Raw genomic sequence first — 17,095 nt, 5'->3', positions numbered from 1 at the left:
TCATAGCTCAACCCCCTCAACTCCGGTATCAGCCTAGTAAACCTCCTCTGCACTCCCTCCAAGGCCAAAATATCTTTGCGCAGGTGCGGCGCCCAAAACTGCACACAGTACTCCAGCTGCGGCCTCACCAATGCCCTATACAGCTGCAGCAAGACCTCCCTACTTTTATATTCAATCCCCCTCGCTGTGAAGGCCAGCATCCCATTCGCCTTCCTGACCACCTGCTGCACCTGCAAGCTGGGTTTTTGCGACTCATGCACAAGGACCCCGAGGTCCCTCTGCACCGTCGCCTGCTGCAGTTTTTCGCCCCGTAAGTAATAGTCCTTCCTACCATTCTTCGTACCAAAGTGGACCACCTCACACTTGCCAACATTAAATTCCATTTGCCATTTCCTGGCCCATTCGCCCAGCCTATCTAGATCCTTCTGCAGACTCTCCACACCCTCCGCACTGGGACTCTAGTTTGATCCAGCATTGTCTCTTGGCATCTCTGGTTCTCCATTCTCCTTTCACCACTTCTTCATCCAGTTTTGTAGCATTACCTTGGATTCCATACACTTCTTGACTGCCATCTTTCCTGCCATCAATCCCAATGCTCACCCTTCATCCTTATCTATTTCCCTTGTAATCTTATGTTGCAACCTATCCCAATTTGCATTCCAATCATATCCCATACTCTCAATCTCTCACTCATTTTACCACAAAATTTGCTCAGCTCATATTCTACCTTTGCACCCTATCTTTTCCCCATGTCCTTTATGAACAGTGTGTTTTGCCAGTAGTGTGTGCAAGAAAAAAAAACTTTTCACTGCATCCAGTACCTGTGACAAATCAAATTGTTCTTAACATGACGTGATCACATGTATGTGTAGTTAAACTCTGAAATCTGGACGTTTTTGTCCCCATTACCCTGCTGTTCTACATGTTGTGTAGCAGTACCATGCCAAAAGGCTGAGCACTTATCCTGCTTAAAAAAAAATCTAGGGCTTTTGCATTCGTAGCATACCGTTCTTATTGTCAACTTCTTGATGCTGAAAATTTAATTTTACAAGTGTGGAATCTCATTCCTGTTTTTCTAAAGATTTCAAAAAATGTATATCTGAATCTCCTTTTTTCAGTTTATTTTGCTTTTGAATCATATTTATACTTTGTGCTTTATATGCCATGTTTTACTGAGGATTTTTCAATCTGGTTGAAGAGGCATGATGTTTCTTGCTGTGCTTGTACAAAGCATACATTTCCTATAAAGGGAGGGTCTCCTAGAAATGACCGGGGTACAACAGTGTTGCTCAAAAACCCATATTCTGAGGGCATCTGTCAGTGAGATGAATGGTGAACTGAGGGCATCTGTCAGTGAGATTCACTGGTGTAGAATTTTGACCAATATATGAACTAACTTCCTTGGAAAGAATTGTCCATTTTCTCAAAATATAATCTTTTACTGGTGATTACCATCAGTATATTTTACTTCATAACTTTGCTTTCGCTCTATTGTGCTTTTAGAATTAATGGTGCTGTGCTTCCAACAGATGCACCAGTTGATTAAATTAGCTGCTGTTGGGTTTCTGCTAGTGAATGCAGTTGTATGCCTTTCGCATAAAATCTGACATTTCTTTTTGAACTTTTTTTGTAATGTAGTAACGCTGTCTTTGTTTAATGCAAATGTAAAATGCAATGCTTCAGTTGGTAGAAAGCATATTTTTGTTTTTGGCAGTTTCTATATACAGCTATGAATTGGATTTTAAAAAAACTCTTTGCAAAATCCAGTTGTTTGAATTTGTAGTTGTGGTGGGGGGGGGGGGGGGAGGAAAAAGTGCAGCAGTTTCAAAACAAAATCTTTTCCTGCTTGTTATGGTACAAATTCTTGGAATAATTTCAGAATCATTTTTGTTGAACATTCTTTGTTTCTTGACTGTTTTCTGTTAGGCTGTTAGTATCCCATGTGTAGGATGTTTTCATTTTCTATTCAGCATTGTTGCTGATTATCTGATGTAATGTTTTCTTATAACTATCCAGTTCTTCTAGAACTACATAACTTGCTGAGTGTTCAGTTCTTGGCACTAGTTTTAATGTATGTTTATGTTGTAACTAACTGTTTTCAATTTGTGTTTTAAGAGCTTCCTGCTTAAACCCATCCTTCTGACTTAACCAAGAAGAAACAAATTCTCTGGCAAGTGTTTCTCCTTCTAATTCAGCCAAGATACTGAAGCCAACCTATGATATTTTCCTTGAAGCGTCAGTCCCCCATCTACATTCATTGTTGTCTTTCTAAGCCCTTTGTAATACAAGGGTCAATTGGATTTGGTTAGTTTAGATAACGATGGAGTGTAGTTTAGAAACATTGCAATTAAAAAGGGAAGGTGAGGAATCTCTGGATAGCTACCTCCAGGATACAGCTGTGCCACATGGAGGTACAGGTGTAGGTAAAGTATGAAACTTTGACAGTCAGCAGCGCAGGGAAATCTCATGGAAGTGTAGAGAAGGTGTAACTACAGAAACTTGTCCTGTACAACAAATGCAAGTAATTGCCCTTGGGGCTATGGAAGATGGCTGCAAGGAAGGTGCCCAGATTAGTAACCCTGGAGGCAGTTCAATTTTGTGTGAGAGTACTCATTTTAAGTTTGTTTTTCAGATTAAAGGGTTGATGAGAGCAATGATATTGATGTGTTGAGCAGGGAGTGCCAAAAGGCATTTGAAGTGCCATGTAATGGGCTCGTCAGCAAACCTGAAACTCGTGCAATAAAAGGGACAGTGGTAATATAGATACTTAGTAACAGGAAATCATAGTGGTGAACAGTTCTTGGGCTAGAAGGTAGTACCCTACAGCTCACAGAACATAAGAAATAGGAGCAGGAGTAGGCCATCTAGCCCTTTGAGCCTGCCCCGCCATTCAATAAGATCATGGCTGATCTGAAGTGGCTCAGTTCCACTTTCCCGCCTTGATGTTAGGCTCACATTTCTCAATCATCTATGTTAAATACCTTGGGTTTACAGGACACAATTTCATAATTTTCAAATGAGGCAGACCATGCTATTTTGGACTTTGAGGAGGACAGCAGCTGGTGGAATTATGGCAGATATTCAGTGCAGAGAAATGTGAGGTTGTCCGAAAGATATGTTGGTTAGTGCTCTGGCAATGCTAAATTCTCCCTCGGGATACCTGAACAGATGTTGGAGTGTAGTAATGAGAGGATTTTCACAATAGTTTCATTGCAATGTTAATGTAAGCCTACTTGTGATATTAATAAAAAAACATTTTGGTTGGAAGAACGAGAAAAGGCACCATGAAAGAGGGTGCTGGAGAAGAAAGACCTGGGAGATATGTTGGTGGTTGGACAGGTTGAGAAAGCATTGAAGAAGGCATAAAGCATCTGGGGCTTTCTCAATAAATGCGTAGAATACAAAAGCAGGGAAGTTATGAAGAGGTCAGCTTAAGTGTTGTGTCAAATTCTGGGCACCATATTTTAGGAGGGATATAGAGGTGAAGGTAGACAGCAGATATGTGGGTAGAAACACTCCTCTGGATCAGATATGAGACCAAGGATACAAATGATCTGGCCTCACATTTGACAAGGAGGATTGAGTATGTGGTTAGTGAAATGGTGTTTGTGATGGGGACCATGGGCAATGTTTTTTTGTCTTCCACATATTTAATTAGGAGGAAAGTTCTGCTCATCTAGTAATGAATGCCAGAAAGTTTTAAGGACAACAAAGGGGGGTCGGTCAAGAGAGGCAGAGGCAATAGGAAGCTAAGTCATCAGTGCACAAGTGAAAACTGACTGTTTTCCTGGTGACATCACCAAGGGAAGTATGTAAATGAAAAAATAGAGGGCCAGTGTAGGTCCTTGGAGATAACCAGATATATTGGTTGGGAGTGGGAAAATAAGTCATTGCAGGTGATTCTTTGACTATGAATAGAACCAGACAAGTCATTTCCACCCACCTGATGAAGGTGGAGACATTGCAAGTGCTTGGTGTGGCCAAATGAAGAGTACAGATATTCTGAGTAGTTAGAGATGTGATTGTATTCCTTTAAGGAATGTAATCTTGACTTTAAGAGCCATCTTGGTATCTTGAAAGTGGCAGAAACCTGCTAAAGATTCAAAATTGGGTCTCTGGAAAGATGGGCACAGATTTTGGAGCTGATAACACTGTTAATGGACTTTGGAGAGGAAAGGGAGGTTGAGCACTAGTGACTGCACATCTGGAATACTGTGTACGGTATTGATCTCCTTAATAATAGAAAGATCTGAATGTGTTACAGAGAAGGTTTATCAGACTCAATCATGGAGCGAATGAGTTGCCTTGAAGAAAAGTTGGAGATATTAGGCTTGTATCACAGGAGTCAAGAGTAAAAAAACTTGACTGAAACATGCAAGATCATAAGGGACCTTCAGAGTGGATGCAGAAATGATGTTCCCTCTTGTGGGAGAATCTGAAACTAGGGATCACTGTTTAAAAATAAGGCTTTGTTCATTTAAGACAGACTTGGGATTTGTTTTCTGAGGGCTGTCTCTCTTTGGGATGTTCTTCCTCCAGATGATGGAAGGCAGTATATGTTTTTTTTTTAAAAGCATAGCTGGATACATTCTTGATTAACAAGGAGGTGAAATGTTGTCAGGGATAAGCAAGAATGTGTGATTGATATGGTCAGATCAACCATGATCTTATTGAATGATGGAGCAGACTTGAAGGACCCAGTGACCTCTTAACAGGTATGTTCATTTGGTGATGGGTTGCAGGAGAGTATGGTCAAGAGTTGTTTTTTCAGCAGTGGATGACATTTGTGGATGAGGGACAGTGCCTGATGTGAGAACTGTAGCAATATCGACTAACCTGGGAATTAAAGGAAATTTGGTTGGGCAGCAGTTTAGAAAAAAATAGAATTGAGGGATGAGAAAGTACACTTTGTGGAGATGAGCATATTCAGCACATCATGGGAGGTGGAAAAGAAACCAAAGAGATGTGACTTCAGGACTTGGGCATTCTGATTCTTCATTTGTAAAATTACATCTTCAGTAGCATTCTGTGTTGTCGCCTGAATGGGCAAATCCTAACATTGTGTTTTTAATGGTGATAAGGATAGCAACATTGTAATCTTGGATGAACTTCGATGCCAAGTGTGTACGTTAGAATTGATGATGGAACAAGTTTGAACCTGGGAAAACTGAAATATGAATTTTCATATTTAATTGCATATGTGCAAATTTCAGTTGTATGAACTGCTTTACTCTTGGCTTTTGTTAAGGAGGTATTAGAGTATTGCATACCTTATGCTTTCCTAATTATCTCCACCCACCTTCAGTGACAGAGGTCATGTTTATTACCTGTTTGTCTGTAAACAGTATATCCCAAAAACTAATGGATGGATTTCAACAAAACTTGGTATACACAATGTGGCTCAAGGAGGAACTGATCTTGATGGAATGTTGAACTGGATCTGCCAAAATGCTGGAAGGATCTGACCTGTGCTTTCAGAATGTTATGATTGTCTCTGCTGCTTTAATGGAGTTCATCACAACTGTCAAATTGTGAGCCAATTTTCAGAGCAAGTAGTTGGATGTGGATTGGCCTGACAGCACTTCTCCACAAAAGAAGCTTTTAATGAAAAGATTACTTTTTTCAACTCTAGTTAACAAAGCATTAACCAGATTTAAGAAAAAGTTGTGCCAATGTAACAGTTAACACGGCTCCATTGAGATACATGCTCTACTGAGTGTCCTCTTCCATGTTGCTCTGTGAACCTGTGTGTTAATTTTGTGATTTGTGCAAGGACACCTGTGTCCCTCTGAGAATGTTTTACAAATGTGTTTTTATTTCTCCTAACAGGTTAGGGTAACTACATTTCTCAAAATTAATATTGTCTGCCGCCACCTTGCCACATTTTGTATACAGCACTGAATGCAGCCTCTAAAGATGGAAATCATTGCTGCACATTGTCCAACATTTCCATTTTACTCTTCAAAGCAATTTGTGATTGGTGCAACGCTTTGTTCTCCTGAATGATCCTCAATTCAGAAATGGCTAATGAAGTCACAAAAGCAATTCTCTTGCAGCCATTCCTCCTTCTGTTCTTAGCTACAAGAATCATATTTGACCTGCCTATACAAATCTTGATGTGGAGATGCTGGTGTTGGACTGGGGTAAACACAGTAGGAAATCTCAAGACCAGGTTAGAGTCCAACTGGTTTATTTGGTAGCAAATAAACCAAGCTTGTTTATTTGGTGTGCTGCTCCTTCGTCAGTTAAGTGGAAGTTCTGTTCACAAATGGCATATAAAGGCAAACTCAATTTACAAAGTGTTTGGAATGCAAGTCTTTACAGACAGTGTGAGTGGAGAGAGCATTAAGCATAGGTTAAACAGATGTTTATTGTCTCCAGACAGGGCAGTTAGATTTTGCAAGCCCAGGCAAGTCATGGGGGTTACAGGTAGTGTGACATGAACCCAAGATCCCAGTTGAGGCCGCCCTCATGTGTGCAGAACTTGGCTATCAGTCTCTGCTCAGTGACTCTGCGTTTTGTGTGTCGTGAAGGCTGCCTTGGAGAACACTTACCCGAAGATCGGAGGCCAAATGCTGTGACTGCTGAAGTGTTCCCCAACAGGAAGAGAACACGCTCTTGCCTGGTGATTGTCAAGCGGTATTCATTCATCTGTTTAGCGTCTGCATGGTCTCCCCAACTCAACCTCCTCTTGCAACTTGGCCAACATTGTCACCTGATACACTGCAGGAAAGGATGTCCCGTGGCATGGTATGTTGGGGAGACCATGCAGACGCTGTGACAACAGGATAAATGAACACCGCCCAACAATCACTGGGCAAGAATGTTCTCCTCCTGTTGGGGAATACTTCAGCAGTCACGGACATTCAGTCTCTGATCTTTGGGTAAGCGTTCTCCAAGGCAGTCTTCATGAGACACGACGATGCAGAGTCGCTGAGCAGAGACTGATAACCAAATTCCGCACATGTGAGGACGGCCTCAACCGGGATCTTGGGTTCATGTCACACTATCTGTAATCCCCACAACGCCTGGGCTTGCAAAATCTGACTAACTGTCCTGTCTGGAGATAATACACATCTCTAACCTGTGCTTAATGCTCTCTCCACTCACATTGTCTGTACCCTTAAGACTTGATTACCTGTAAAGACTTGCATTCAACCATTATTTTGTAAATTGAGTTCGTCTTTATATGCCCTGTTTGTGAACAGAGCTCCCACTTACCTGACAAAGGAACAGTACTCCAAAAGCTAGTGGCTTTTGCTACCAAATAATCCTGTTTGACTTTAACCTGATGTTGTGAGACTTCTTACTGTGCTTACAAATCTTTGCAGCCTTGTTGCATCTTCAGCAAACTGTTCTACCTAGTTTTGTATTGTCAGCAAACCTGGATGCATTATGCTCAATTCCATCATCCCTGTCATTGATACAGACTATGAATGGCTGAAGTGCAAACACTGATTCTTAGTTACACAAATGTAGAAGTAATCCAGGAGACTGGAAGATCAATAAGTAATAACCAGGGATGGAGAAAATAAGGTGCAAAAAAGAATAGGCAAAATATATGCAAAGTTTATCAAAATACTAACTGAAGTTTGTATAAATACAATAGAAAACAATAAAGGAGGTTGTGGGTCTATTAAAGAGGCTGTCTTGGCAGACTTGTTAAATGAATGCTTTGTATTCATTTTTACATTAAGGGGAAAATTATTAATGATATGAGAACTTAAGTATGTCCAGCAAAGAGAATCAGATATAACGTGCAAGAAAATAGCAGTGAAGAAAATAATAGTGGATAAGTCTTCTGAACCTGATATTTCTTTTTACCACACCAGAATAGTAAAAGAGAGGATGAAGAAATTGTACTTTATTTTCTAGAGCTCTCTAGCCATTAGACTGCAGATTTCATTCTTTAAGAGGGGAGGGAGAAACTATGTAAATATGAACCTCAGTTTGATTTCATTTGTGGAAATTAGTGGTATTTGCCATTTTTGGCTGAGCACTTGGGCAAGTATGAGCTCTTTAGAGAGCCTGAATGAATGTTCGAAGGTTGGGTGCTCTCTGAATATTCTAGTTAAACATTTGAGCAAGTCACTAAACTGGTTGTGATTGCTGACGAAAGAAATGTGAAGCTTTTGCCAGTTTCACAGTTTGGGGAAAATTTATGGTTATAGCTAAGGGGATGAGAATGAAGTTTTTCAGGTAAAGAATGTTCAGTGCATATTGCAGATATATTGTGCACTTAAGTAGCTATTGGCTGAAACGTTTTAGGGAAAAAAATATACTTTTAGTTCTATTGATTTTTGAAAGGGCAAGTTGCTTATTGGAAGCATTCCTTGATACAGTGCATATTGGTTTTTAAATAGAAAGTAAATATACTTAATTTGGCCTAAAAATCTGTTCTGTTAATTTGAAGACAGTACATTGTGCTGATAAACTGTTTGAATCCAGTACAATTGTACAAGAGAAAGTGACGCAGTTCTATAAAACCCCAAAATTAAAATGAAGCTGCATCATGCACCATTTTCTAATCAAATGTTTGGGCAGGTACTCCCAGATGCTTTTTCATCACTGCCAGAATAGTTTTAAACTTTGTTCTACTGTCAAATAGCTGATTATATTTGAATGTATGTAATTGTACTCCAAAGAAATGCAAATATTTTTAAATATTTTTAAGAAGCGGGTTGAAATGCAAATATTTTTAAATATTTTTAAGAAGCGGGTTGATGGGTTCTTGATAAGAGAGGGGATTAAGGGTTATGGGGAGAGGGCGGGAAAGTGGAACTGAGCCACAACAGATCAGCCATGATCTTATTGAATGGCGGGGCAGGCTCGAAGGGCTAGATGGCCTACTCCTGCTCCTATTTCTTATGTTCTTATGTAAATAGATTGGATAACATAGTACATTTTAAAAATACTGTAATTCTTTCTTTTACAGTGAAAGCAAGCTGAATACATTAGTGCAGAAGCTTCATGAATATCTGGCTCAGTCAACAGAACAAGGTGAAGAAACCCTGTCCTCTCCAAAGCTGTCTTTACATCAGTTTTCAGGTAAATAGTCATTTTAAATTGATGACTTAACATGCAGGCTGATTCTGTTTATTGATCCATTGGGAATTTCGCTGAATTTAGCGGAGTTATACATCGGGATAGCAAAGACCAAAAAAAAAACTCGTTTATTCCAAGTTCAGTTGAATGGAGCTATTTCTTAATTCAATTTTGCACATCAGGAAATAAGGCTAAGGATAAAGTAGCAGAGCAAGCTTGAGTCTTATGGCCCCATAAAGCCAATGGGATTGGATTATAAACACTACTTGAGGAAGGAATGACATTCACATCTAGGTTCTGTGTCTAACAAAAATAACTGAGCTTTCACAAACCTGTGGGAGGATCTTAAGTTCTGCTTCTATACTTGTAGCAAATGCCTCCTAATCAAAGCTTCTCTGAATGCTATGAAATGTTAAACTTGATGGGCAGTTAAACTTACTGACTTCCGTTTGAATCTGAATAAAGCATTTTTCATAAGGTACCAAAAAAAAGTAGCCTAATTGGCAGGTGAGTAGACATTTTTATTCAATCTTGAGATGTGACAAGACTGGTTTCAGTTACCCATCTGTAGTTACTCTGAAATGATGATGGATCTTGAATGTTCCTCTCTTTTACCTTAGATTTTGGTGACTTCCTATTGTTTATGTTGACAGGTTTGTAGTGCTCAGACTTCGTTCAGTTTCCCTTGTGTATGGGAAGTGCATTAGTTGTCTAAAGCATACAGGCACTTTATTCCCTAGTTTTGCTGCTTTTAGTGTTTCTCTTTCTTCCCAATTCTCAGTCCTTTTAAGCTCAGCCTGTAGTGAAAATATCCATCTTCTTTGCTAAAATCTGATGGTAAATAGCTACTCAATATTTCTGTCATTTGTGTCATTACCTGTAATATCATCCTGTTCATGCTTTAGTAGCTTAATCCCTAACTAATTTTTCCTTATCGATTTTTCTAATTTTAGAACAATAACTTGGTAATTTGAATTTGATTTCTCTTCAATCTTTAACTTCTGTCTCAAGTTTCTCTTTCCCTTTTGCCTTTTCTTAGCATCCAAATGCTACTTAATATTGGATGGGCACTAGTGAAGCCTGGGTTCATATCTTGTGATTTATGAACCTTAGTTTTTAAATTAGCATGAGGCTACATATCTTTATCTTCCTCCCCACTATGAATTGAGTTTTCTCACTGGGAAAAAATTGCTGACCTTGGCATTTCCTACATCTTGCCTGAGATAATTCGCCTAGGATAGTATTGCCATTAAATCTGGGTGGTAGTGTCAGTAGAGCTGGTTTTGACCCTGTGGATCAGAATCACCAGGGTTATAGGATTACCTGAATGCCTTGAATATGCTGGAAAAAAATTATGAATATAAAGTATTATCTCTGGCAACCAGATGTGTCCTTATTGACGCAGCAACCTTGCTTACCAATGCAGAAGTGGGAAAAGAAACAATTGCTGGAATTGTCCTGGCTTTAGTGGGGATAGGTAAGAATGAACCAAGTGAGAATAACCTCTAAACTAGTGGTGGAAGATAGGCATTGGAGATGGATTGTATAATTGACTGAGAGGCAGTCACTTGGAGATGCTATCATTCACAAATTTGATTAGGAGATTTTGATGCTGTGCAAAAGCTGAGAATTGATCAATGGAATTGCAGGAAAGATAGTAGTGATCTTGAAATGTGAGGCTGATCATTAGGGAGGATTGAACACCTGAGAATATCATGCTTTTGAAATGCAGATGCTAGGCTGATGAAATCATTTACAATATTGGTTAAATGAGAGGCTACAAAGGGAAATTGGGTGACAAGTAGTTAAGTTGGAATGGTTTGGGGAAGCAGGAGATCGGATTCCTGGGTAAAATTGGCTAATGGAGAGTAGGGTTTAGTTCATGAATTGTGTAGCAAGGAGATTTGAGTATGGTTTGAGTTCGTAGCAGAAGGAAGCTAGGAGCCATAGGCAACCACACAGGTAAGAGTCTTGGGAGATGAAATATAGCATCTTTGCATTTGCAGTTTTTTGACCATTGGACAAGCCCTTTTCTGTCCAGAAAGCATTTTTATAGCATTGAAATCTAGGAATTGTGACCATCAAAAGTGTGTACAGCAAGTTTTAAGAATCAGCAACGTAATAATGACTAGATAACTCAATCCCTTACTAAAAAGAATTATTGTTACCCTTTAGTGAGCTGAATGTAGTTGGTTATTAAGAGTTGGGGGGGTCTATCACTGGATGACCAAGTTTGTGGCAGGGCTACCTCAGTGCCAGGGACCCAGAGTTCAGTTCCGACCTCGGGTGACTGTACAAACTTCACTCATTCTTGCCATGTTTGCATGGGTTTCCTCCCCAACTCCAAAGATGTGCAGGTTAGGTGGATACAAAGAACAACCCAGCACGGGAAACAGGCCCTTCGGCCCAACGAGCCCGCGCCGCCACATCTTCCTACACCTACCCTGCCCTGTGTGTATGTGAGTGGAACCCCTAATGTAGCCAGATTCAGGGGAGAATAGTGTCATGATAAATTAGCACTTAGTGCTGAGGGACTGGTGGGGTAAATGCATGAATTTATGGGGATGGGGCAGAGGTGGGATTGTGGTTGGTGCAGATCCGATGGGCCAAATGGCCTCCTGCACACAGGGATCCTATGATATTCATATTTTAAAATAAAGGTGATTGTTGCACAAGAGCTAAAAGACCAGAATGGAAGATGGCGCTTTCTGGGGTATGTATCAAAGGTGGGGGCTGAAGGAGCGGAGGAACAAATCTACAACTGGAGAGGGTTTGTGCCAAATGGGAGGCCAATGGCTAACTATTTTCAGTTCTAATCTTGCTTTTACATTCTGATTTTTCTGGAATTTCCACTCCATAGGACCAAATTTACAATGCAGAATGCATATATATTTGTATGCATTCTTTACCAGAGCAATTCTCAGCTTCAAATATGTATATTGTCTTCACTGAAAAGATGCAGCACACTATGCCTTAAGCACTTGTGTTCTGCCAACTTGCCTATTAAAGCTTTTGAAAAAGCCTTTCTAACTTGGTTGTAATTTTAAATTAATGACACCTTATTGCTGGATTCCCAAACCCAGGAAATAATCTTATATTTCCTTTATAATCACCAGCAAAGTCTGGCCAAGGCCTTCTCTACTCCAGGTAGACTGCCCCAGTATCTCCCATAGGTACATTTCACAAGCTGTGATATACTGAGAAACTGCTGCGTATTGTATGGCTTTTATGCCCCCTCATAATCTTCCTAAAATAGTGCATGCTTTGGCTAGGCCAATGTTTTTTTCACCCATGCGCATTTTGCCCTGTTAATCAAATCTAAAATTTTATTGGTTCTTGAGACTTGTCTGACACTTTCATGGAATTGTAAGTTTGAATCCATAATTCTGTCTTCATCCATTCCTTTCAGTCTCTGTGTTTACCCTGATCCTTCACTTTAATTTGAAAATGTTACCTCTCAATTGTATTAAATCATTGTGGCACACATCTGCCAATTCTGTTAATATCTTTCTAAAATATTTTACTGTCCTTTTTTATCAAATCTTTGTCAGCATACTTTAAAATTTGTTCCCTAAACCCAAGTCCAAATCATCTTTATGCGCTGAGGGCAATAGCACTGAAACCTGAATATAATTTGGACTTGTCTCCAGTATTGAGCTGCCCTAATTTACCATAAACTTTTGTACATTAGCCATTTTCTATTCATGCTCAATGTGACCAGGCCTTGTGAAACACCTTGTTATACACATCAGATTCAGTAATGCTACATCTGCTGCATCCTCGTTTTGCCAATTGGTCTTTCCAGACAAATGCATTCCTCGTGAAATTGGTATATCTGCCAGTTAAGTTGATTATATTCACACAATTTGGCTGAGGAATATTTGGGAAGGGGTATCAAATCATTACCAAATCCATGACCTTTTATTGTTGTGGGTATGCACATTTTGTGGTGTGATTTATTTGGAGGGATTAGGAGAGATTCTTGTAAATGGTGAAGCTGAGGCCACAAGCAGTTGCCAAATTCAGATTGCACCAGAACTGCACTGTCCTTTCCACAGTTGTCAACCTAGGAATAAAAAAATTAGTTAAATTATGTTTACTTCTAATTAGTATATTGTAGTACAATAATTCGTATATATACTTAAGATCATCATTTCAAATGGATAAAGTCTGTCTCAATGTTGACAAAAGGAAGGAGATTGTTAGGTTGATTGGCCATGCTAAAATTGCCCCTTAGTTTCCTGAGATGTGTAAATGTTTAGCGAGTAAGTATATAGGGATATGGGGGTAGGTGATTTGTGGTCGGTGCTGATACAATGAGCCAGGTGGCCTCTTTCTGCACTGTAGGGATTCTGTAACTCTTTCTATGACTGTCATAGCCTTCAGGAAGTGTAGTGGAGAACATGCCCGTTCCTTCTCAACTCAGTCCTAAGTCTGTTCCCCCTTATTTTGAGTCTATGTCCCCTAGTTCTGGAGTCACCTGCCATTGGAAATAACCTCCCTGTTGCTACCTTATATATTTCCTACATATGTTTTGTTTTAATAAAAAGATGATATTTTATATTCCTTCCGGTTGTATATAAATTTACCTGTGCTTTTTTTTCAGATAAAGGGAACACGACTGTAATTTCCACTTCACACATGGAGGATAAAGAGGTTTGTTCCAGTTTTGCTCTGCCAAAGAAATGATTGTAAAAACTGAATTGAGCACAACTGTGGTCTTCTACGGGACCAAGTTGCAGTTACATTCTTTTGGGCATATATAATCAATCCAAAACTTGCTTCCACGATCCCAAATCTAAAGCAATGCTTGTATAGAATTTTTTGCATTCCTTTAAATTAAATTTTCTTTTTTTTTGTTTTCTGTGCCCACAGTTTTCTTGCAGAGTTTTGGGTCACCTGTTACATGCTAATGCTCCTTTCCTGTGGCCTCTTGTGCATGATATAATATTACTTAAATCCTTTATTGTTCCATTATTACCATTAATTTTCTTCCAGCTTGGTCCTGAGAATTTTTTGAAAACTGTTTAAATTTCTATGGGTGCCATTTATTTTCCCTTCTTGCTCTTTCGTATCCTCTCGCTTGCCCCACATCTGTAGAAATAAGACTAAAAACTTTAAGGCATACATTGTCATGGCCAGTTTAGTTGACCCACCCATATTGTTGGTGTTTTCCAGCTTTGTTTTGTTTTTGCCTCTTGGAGGTAGCAAGCAGTATTTTGTTTACATTTTAAGAGTCTTCCTTCAGTGGAGGGAAGAAGAATTTATTCTCTAAATAGGAAAAGCAAAAATATAAACCATGAAACTAGCTAACTTAATAGAATGGCTTTGTTTTGGATTTGCAGATAAGTGGGCAAGATTTGATGGTGGCAGTTAAAAGTCATGCCAACTGTTTAAGTTGTGACATGACCATTATCGCATATATAGTGGACAATCAGATCAGTTCTCCCTCTTTATATTTCCTGCAAAGAGTGGAAAATAGGGTTTCATGCCATCATAGAATCATATTTTTATGGCAAAGATTGAGATTCATGTAGAAAAATCAGTGTATCTGACACCTATTGTATTTGGTAGGCTATGGGGGGGTGGGCGCGGGTGGCATTGCAGCATGGGGAAGGCAACTACTTTGGGAGTCATTTCAGGCTCTTTATTTAAAAAAATACATATACAGAGACACTTTGGTAGCTGATTGGAATTTCCAGTAGCCATTTTATTCCCAGTTGCTACAAACCCATTGAAATTGCTGCAGAATTTCCTAAATGAACATTGTGGCATTCCTATCTGCTTTGTAATAAATATATTCAACCATAAGTCAAAATTTTATTGTCTATTTTGGAGGACATTGTTGTACACTTTATTAATAGTAACCAGAAGTAGAAAGTGAGTGCCATCTATCCTTTACCTGTTCTAAGCAATAACTGACACAGACTTCCAGCCTGGTTTGATGCGCACTTAAATTTTGCATTGGAGTGGGAAGGAGAGAATCAATCAGGTGTTTTTGCAAAGGAACGTGCAGCCAGAAATGACACTTCTATATGTCTTGGAGTTTTAGTATTAGAAGTTAAGTCAGTAATTTTGAACAGCCCTTATTCATAATTTTTTGTACATATTCATGTTTTTGCCATTTCCCCTGCAAGATTTTACAGTTGAGAAAATTAATTAATGGTAACTTCAAACTTAGATGACCTTAGTTAAAGAAAAAAATTGTATCATTGCCGAAAAAAGGTTACTACATGTTTGCAGTCTAGAGCACTTGTTAGAGTAACTAAGAAATGCCTGTGGCAAATGAATCTGCTTGTTTATTTTCTGTTTCTATCCTTATAATAGAAACCTTGGTAATTCTAACCTTAATTGAATTGTAAATGGATCTTTCTATCTGTGTCCAGACTTGGGTCCTGATGCTGTGTCCTCTGAGGAATCTATCATGGCATACGAAGCCATCCTCATGAGCTGCGGCAAATACTCATACCTAATAAGAATAGGTTCATTTTTTTAATGGGTAGAATAGTTGATCTGTTTTTGTTTTATTTAGTTGGTTTGGGAGACTTTGTGAAATATTCTCATCCTTGATATCTTGCCTAGAACTGATATTTTGCCTTGAATTCTCCAAATGGAATAGTGTTTTGGCAGAAGTGTTTTAGTCATCATAGATTCATATCAACTTCTGAGAAGCAGGCTGAACTTTTTTAAACTATGAATGATCCAACAGGTTTAAATTCTTAAATCCTCATTGGTTCATATTAATTATTTTGCAATTAAGCATTTGTAAGCCTAAATTTAGTTGTTCCTTTTTGTTTAAAGGCCTCCAGTCAAAAATCGAAGTCTTCGGGATCATCCCGTTCAAGAAGGTTAGTATTTTAAGAGTGTAGAATGTAAAGCAGTGTGGTGCTGTTTCAGTAGTAGGCAACTGGATGAACTTCATGGATTCCAGTGAGCTCTGAATCTGTTACGTTGCTGAGAAGTGACACTCCATAATGGGATAGTATGATGGCCGCTGTTACTTATCTCCTAAAGTTTAGCTGAAGACTAGTATTGGGAGAAGATTTAAAGCATGTTATAGGTTGTAGTCCAGCATGAGCTATAATGAAATGGAAAATGTATAATATTGCTATTTGATTTTGCCTTTTGTTACAGCAGCAAAGACAAAAACTGCCAAGTTTTTTAATGTTGGTTACTGAATGTTGGTAGATGTTTATGCAATTACCTACAAGTAAAGGTAACTTGCCTGTGTCGAGTTTGAGGTGTTTTGTACTAAAATGAGTGCACGTGGCTAATGTGCATCCATAGCTGCACTTGTTTTAAATCGACAGTTTTGACTGGACAATGTCACTAGAGGAAAGTAAAACCCTAGGCTTCCACTAAAATACAGAACGTTGGCACTGCTTAAGCCATGTATACTATCTGCATAACAGGAATGCTTTGATGTTCTTTGCAAGTAAATAACTCTAGCTGCATTACCTGTTCTAGTGCCTGCATAGGTCTAGCTGGATTTGGGCAGTATTTGCTATTTTAATTTTCTTGGGCATTCCACATTGAAATAAACATCAGAGATGAATGGGTGAATAGATGATGGGGTTGCAATTGAAAAATTGGTTGGTTTTTTTGCAGTATTTGTGATAGTTCAAATCAAAGTGGAGAGTACGTCAGTTGATTAGTCTATTTTCCAAGATCCCTTACTGATCAGTCTTCCTGCCGGATGAGGCCAGCTATATTGATCATACAACTTAGAAGCAGGAGTGGGCCGTTTGGCCCTTTTGAGCTTGTCCTGCCATTTAATAAGATTGTGGTTATGTTTCAAGTGCATTTTACATCCTCCCCCACCCCTAATCAGGCTTGACACCTTTGTCTGTTATAAGTCTGTCTAACTCTGTCTTTAATAAATGTAAAGACTCAGTCTTTGCTACTTCTTTGGATAAATAATTCCACATATTAATGACCTTAGAGAGAAAAAAATTGGGCCATCTAGTCTGCACTGACTTTCTGAAAGAGCACCTTAGCAATCTCTATAAACCCACATATTTACCATGGCTAATCCACCTAACCTGTACAT

General features: G+C 39.0%; 1 protein-coding gene across 5 annotated transcripts in view; it reads left to right on the top strand.

The window, feature by feature from the left end:
* atrx (ATRX chromatin remodeler) overlaps positions 1-17,095 on the top strand; it is a 182,120-nt gene that overhangs the window by 21,712 nt on the left and 143,313 nt on the right. For all 5 annotated transcript variants that reach the window (XM_080187921.1, XM_080187920.1, XM_080187919.1 and 2 more), the window contains exons 2-4: positions 8,936-9,048; positions 13,652-13,701; positions 15,847-15,893. In XM_080187921.1, coding sequence (XP_080044047.1) covers positions 13,687-13,701; positions 15,847-15,893 — 62 coding nt within the window. In that variant the 5' untranslated portion in view covers positions 8,936-9,048; positions 13,652-13,686. The remainder of the gene's footprint in view (positions 1-8,935; positions 9,049-13,651; positions 13,702-15,846; positions 15,894-17,095) is intronic.

Source organism: Carcharhinus amblyrhynchos, chromosome 4 (genome assembly GCF_965287045.1).
Source record: "Carcharhinus amblyrhynchos chromosome 4, sCarAmb.v2.hapA, whole genome shotgun sequence".
Lineage (NCBI taxonomy): Eukaryota > Metazoa > Chordata > Chondrichthyes > Carcharhiniformes > Carcharhinidae > Carcharhinus > Carcharhinus amblyrhynchos.
This window is presented reverse-complemented; position numbering and strand designations above follow the sequence as displayed.